Here is a 6,127-nt window from a genome sequence, read left to right on the forward strand (position 1 = left end):
TATATATATAACTGCCATCATAAATTAAAGAAGATATTGGAAACACACGTTTACTAAAATTATTTTAGAAATATTATGTTAAGTCAGAGTGATGATATTTATCTATAGTTAATAATTGGACAGTAAAAAATACAGGAACACTTGTCTTTGAAATTTTTATTTTTTTTGAGCAGACTTTTTTCTTTAAATCAAATTATTACTTCAATCTTATTCAGGAGGTGACACTTAGACTTTTTTAGACACAGACAACTTTTATTGTCATACACATTGTTTTGTACAGCTCTCATGACATTTCTATTTCTTAAAGTGCAGCAGTGATCAAATGTATACGTTGTGGGAGAAAAAACATGGTGCAAAAAAACACATTGATGTGGAAGTTCTGGGCAATGTATATATATATAGTGCAATTATGCAGTTTTTTGGTTTGGTGTTGTCAGTGTGATGCACAGTCTGTGACTTGGAGAAGCTATTTCTGAATCTGCTTGAACTGCTGCACAACGTCTTCCCAGAGGGCAGCAGGGAGAACAGTCCATGGTGGGGGTGTGAGGGGTCATTAATGATGTTATGGGCTTGGGACATGCAGCGCTGGGATGAAATGTCTTTTATGGAGGAAAGAGGGGCCCAAATGATCTTCTCTGCAGTTATAACCACGCTTCTCAACAGTCTGTGGCGCAACAGTCTGCGGCAGAGGAGATGGCATCTTCAGTAGAGCGGTTTAATCGGTAGGCGAACTGGAACGGGTCGAATGTTGGGGCGAGACTGGAGATGATGTGTTCTCTAACCAGTCTTTTGAAGCACTTCATCATGATGGGAGCCAGTGTGACAGGCAGGTAGTCATTGAATGAGGTGGCTTTTTTGGGACCGATGATGAAGACTTCGAGCATGCTGGCACTATGGATTGGCGCAGCAAGGTGTTAAAGATGTCTGTGCTGACACCAGCCAACTGACCTGTACACTCCTTGTACATCCGACCGGGTATGTTATCGGGGCCTGGGGCCTTTCTTGGGTTGACTCTCCTCAGAGTTTTCCTCACTTCAACTACATCCAGTTTGAGAACTTCCTCCCCCTGGCGTAGAACAGCTTTCACTGCTGAAGTGCTGTTTAGTGCCTCAAACCTTCCAAAGAAGGTGTTTAGTTCATTTAGGAAGTCAGCGTTTGCTGCATCTACCGGGTAGGAGGGTGTGTTGTATACCGTGATAACCCCTAGGCCTTGGCACATCCTCCTGGTGTTGCTGGCATCATGGAAAAGATCCTCGATTTTCTGGCTGTGCTTCTGCTTCACTGATCTGATTGCATCGTTCAAGTTGGCATAAGCTGTTCTCAGAATCTCTTTATCACCAGACTTGAAATGTGCTTTTAGCGATTTTGAACCTCCCCATTCATCCAGGGTCATTGGTTTTCTCGGGTGGTGATGTTATTTGTGATGCTGACATCTTCGATGCATTTGTTGATGTAGGGTAGGCTGACACAGTCATGGCATACTCATCTATATTTATTATGTTATCATAGGTTGCTGCAGCTTTGAACATATTCCAATCAGAGCATTCAAAACAATCACACCACACTCTGATTTCTCTGACTGTCAGTTTAGCCCTGATTAGCTGGGGCCTGTATGCAGGAATTAACATGACAGGAAGGTGATCTGATAACCCGAGGTTGGGGCGGGGTGCTGCTCTAAATGCATCTTTGATGTTAGAGTAAACTAGCTCTAAAGTGTTTTCACCCCGCGCTGCAAAGTCCACATGTTGGTAGAAATGATGGAGAACAGTCTTCAAGTTAGCGTGGTTAAAATCCCCAACAATGATGAAAACACCAAATTGAAGCTCAGAGTTATAGCCTGATATAAATGGCTTGTACTTATATAGTGCTTTTTCAAGTCAGGAGACTTGACCAAAGCACTTTACATACAGTCATTCACCCATTCACACACACACTCACACACTGATGGTGGCAAGCTACATTGTAGCCACAGCTGCTCTGGGCCATCTAACAAAAGCGAGGCTGCCGTACACTGGCGCCACCGGGCCGTCTGACCACCATCAGTAGACAATGCAGGTGAAGTGTCTTGCCCAAGGTCTGGAGAGCAGAAGCTGTCGACCAATCAAGACATTTTTACACCAGCTGTTGTGAATGTACACACAGAGCCCACCACGTCTAGTCTTACAGCTTAGTTCTTTTCTATTACCCCTCCAGGCTAATAGCATTGTCCAATATCGATGAATGAAGCCAAGACTCAGTCAGAACAGAAATTTGAATGATAGTTGTTAAGACTCACTGACACTCTTTGAAAGAGATTTAACCATAAAATGTAAGACTGCAAAAGAAGCTGGTTGATCTCAAACTACTTTATTACAGCCTATATTCAAAGAAAGTTGAGGGAAAAAGGTGTGGAAAGAGAGCATGCTCCATTATGATCCACCACACTCAACACATTGTTACCAAAGGTTTTTTTCTCCATGTTAGCCACTCCACAACCAGAGCCATATTTGTCACAATTGTCCAACTTTGAGTAAGGAGAAAATTTATTGCTGTTTCTCAGTAAGACAGAGTCTCCGTTTTTGATTAAAGACTGCATTTCATTTGGTAATGCCGATCCTAATGTTGAAAAAGGTTTGAGAGGCTCACAATCTCTATTGATTAAAATTTAAAGTTAGGTCAAATTATCACACAGACTTAACAAAGTCTGCTAAGTTGTTGTTTTTTTTCCCCACTGACTTACCTAATGTCCAAATCTAACGCAGCGGTATTTTAGATCATTATTTTTGGGGTATGATGGTTTCATTTCCCAGCAGGACTCTGCACCTGCCCACTACTGTAAAATGTAACTGCAGTTCAGTGAATTTTACACTGCTTCATTAGCCAGCAGACTTAACAGACCCGAGGCTCAGAGATATTCTACACCTTTATGTATTTATTTTTCTTTCAGTGGAACCGTCGTCACCGTCCAGAACCAGCTTTTGCTACAATTACAGATGCATATATTTTGAGGTATGTCTCATCCAGCTTTGCAGTGCAAAGATTAACATTTTTATAAATTTTTCGAATAGATTAAGCACAGTGAGATTAGTAATGGGAAAGCATCCCTGAAGGAATTTTTTCTATTGGCATTACAAAGTATGAAAGGACCTATTTGTTGTTCTAAACCTAAGTTGTGGATTTCTGCAGCTCCTCTAATCAAAATGGGCCACTGGCATCTTATCTGATTAATACTCGCCTTGCTTGTTAGATTAAATGTCATATATTAAGTTTGCAGTTATTTAATGTATGATAATTTGAACTGTGATTTTATTTTTAATTTTAGACTATTTATCGTCTTAGTTTGCTTTTAAGTTCCCTAAAGCTTGAATAATTTTTCAGATATTTTTCGTTCAAATCCCCTGAAAACTATAATAATTTGTTCTATGTGGTTATGGTCCAAAATTTGTTGGTCAGTCATATAATATTTAAGTAAGACAGTAAAAAAAAATTATTTAGTTTTAACCACTTTTAAAAAGTGGTCTAGACATTTAATCAAGAATAAAATTCAGCATTTTAATGTGAATGTTAATGTTCACCTACTTTCTGAAGCACCTTCATTTTGTGTGAGGTCTTGAGGGGGCTGAAGACTATAAGGTAACTTTTAATAAAAAGTAACAAATCTTTGTCTGGGATGTAAAAATCTGAGTAAACAAAATAAGATTTTAAACAAATGTAATTTTAATAAATAAATAAAAAGTCTTCAAGCAAGATTTGAATGCTTTTCTTGTCAGGAGATCATGTAATAACTAGATTAAAAAGAGCAATAGGAAAACTATTACTGTAGTACGTCAGCAGTTGTTATACAAAACTTGCGTATTACTGTGCCGCTTTAAATCATTCAGATTGTTTTACATTTGGGAACTACTCAGTTCCACAAGGAACAAGGTAAGTGTTGTTGTTCTCGAGAACTGTAAGCTGTAAAGGGAGATTTTACTACATTACTATATAAACCTAAAAGCTTAAATGTCCTCTACAGGTTCCTCTGCACCAGATATGGATGACTCGAGCAACATAACGTTTGACTATGACAATGACTATGAGGATGAAGTTTGTGAAAAACGTGAAGTGGTCAAATTTGGGTCCATCGCCATTCCTATTTTCTTCTCTATTGTCTTCTCTCTGAGTCTAACTGGAAACATCCTGGTCCTCATCATCCTGGCTTTGTATGAAAACCTGAAATCTCTGACCAACATCTTCATCTTCAACCTGGCCATCTCTGACCTCGTCTTCACTATCGGCCTCCCCTTCTGGGCCATCTACCACATCTGGGGATGGGTGTTTTCAGAGTATGTGTGCAAGATTGTGAAGTTTGTCTTTTTTACTGGGTTTTATAGTAGCGTTCTTTTCCTGACCGTCATGACCATTTATAGGTATTTGGTTGTGGTCTATCCTCTCTCTGGCATAACTACTATGAAATTTTGGACTGGGTTTTTCCTGTCTGTCCTCACATGGATCATTAGTATTGGAGCAGCTATGCCATCCCTGCTCCAGACAGCCATTGTCAAAATCCATCACGAAGAATCAGACTCCTTGGGCTGTGAATATAAGACCGTCGAATGGAAAATCATTGGGATGTCTCAGCAGAATGTCTTCTTCTTGGCTGCGTTTGCAGTGATGGCTTTCTGCTACATTCAGATATTAAGGAGAATCACAAGAACAAGGTCCCACACTAAGAACAGAGCTGTGAAGTTAGTTTTCTGCATCGTGGCTGTCTTTTTTGTGGGCTGGGTGCCCTACAACCTGGTCATCTTTTTGAGAGCCTTATCACACAAAGCACATTACCCTTTTAATGACTGTACAGTGAGCATTCAGCTTGACTATGCTTTCCAAGTGTGTCGGTTCATTGCTTTCTCTCACTGCTGCTTGAACCCTGTCTTTTATGCATTTGTTGGTGTGAAGTTCAGGAACCATTTGAAGTCACTGCTGCATCGAATGTTTAGGCGCCCCAGTCCAGTGAAAGATCAAGATGCCAACAGGCTGAATCTCGCTTCACGAGGATCAATGTACTAGATGCAAATATAAATTTTCCTATTTTTATGCCTCAACGTTTATTATTTGCTGATACATGGTTGTGTAAAAATTAATGGAGTTACTATATATGAGACATTTTTAAACATGCTGCTATAGCTACAAAGTTAGATATTTGTACTCACTATTTATACACAGTGTGAGGCAACAAGAGAACATTGTATGATTTGTTGTAGTATAAGGAATAGAGGCAATCTGGTGTCAGCCATCTTTCATTAACTCCCTTAGGGGTTTAGATTAGGCCAGTTTGTTGACTAAATGTACAGTAGGACAGTAATATTTCATTATTTGATAGATAAGAGCCCTGATGAAAAATAAAACCAGCAACTCTATAAGGCCTGCCAGCAGAGGGAAGCATGACTAAAACCCAAAAAACACCTTGAATCTTTTGACTGTTAACTCTTCACCTTAATCCCCTCTCACACCTTGACGATTTAGCCAGCGTACAGTATGCTGAAGGGGGAAAAGGGGGGTTGACAGCCTAGTGGTTAGGGCATAGACCCAGAGGTGGCAAGTAACGATTACAAATACTTTGTTACTGTACTTAAGTACACTTTTTAGGTATCTATACTTTACTCCATTACTTATTTTTCTTCCTACTTCTGACTTCTACTAAAAACCTTTTCACATCAGTATCTGTACTTTCTATTTCTTACATTTTTAAAAGCATGTTGAAATGTCTGAAAGGTCGGACACAGGCGAGAGCGTATCTCGGCCCTATCTCGAAGAATTTTTCGAAATTGAGCTTTTGATTCCTATAGTGGCATCTGGCTGTTTATTTTATTTTATACTTTAAGTATGAAAGTATAAAGTAACTCCCACAGACTGCCACTCTGGATCTTCTAAAACACTGGCAGATGCCGAACTTCCTATATAATTTTTCAATTTTGGGTGGATCATAGAGTATTCATAACGAATCCAGAATTTATCTCCAGCAACAGCCTATCTTATGCAAAACAGACGGCAGCGTAATGCCTATGAAATGATGCACAAAGGAGTGTCCTGAGGGGGACAGCAATACACACGGTGGCACCTGGTCTACATAAAAAGCACAACAAGAAGATTCCACTAAATGCCATTA

The 6,127-nt window shown here is 39.6% G+C and overlaps 1 protein-coding gene across 1 annotated transcript; it reads left to right on the top strand.

Moving 5' to 3' along the window:
* The first annotated feature begins 2,879 nt into the window (after positions 1–2,879).
* On the top strand, positions 2,880–5,452 carry LOC107081967 (chemokine XC receptor 1-like). The gene is made up of 2 exons (XM_015370356.1): positions 2,880–2,988; positions 3,995–5,452. The coding sequence occupies exon 2, from the start codon at positions 4,012–4,014 to the stop codon at positions 5,026–5,028; it is 1,017 nt and encodes a 338-aa protein (XP_015225842.1). The 5' UTR covers positions 2,880–2,988; positions 3,995–4,011; the 3' UTR covers positions 5,029–5,452.
* Positions 5,453–6,127: the final 675 nt, after the last annotated feature.

This window comes from Cyprinodon variegatus, unplaced genomic scaffold (assembly GCF_000732505.1).
Source record: "Cyprinodon variegatus isolate N-32 unplaced genomic scaffold, C_variegatus-1.0 Scaffold45, whole genome shotgun sequence".
NCBI classification, from domain to species: Eukaryota; Metazoa; Chordata; class Actinopteri; order Cyprinodontiformes; family Cyprinodontidae; genus Cyprinodon; species Cyprinodon variegatus.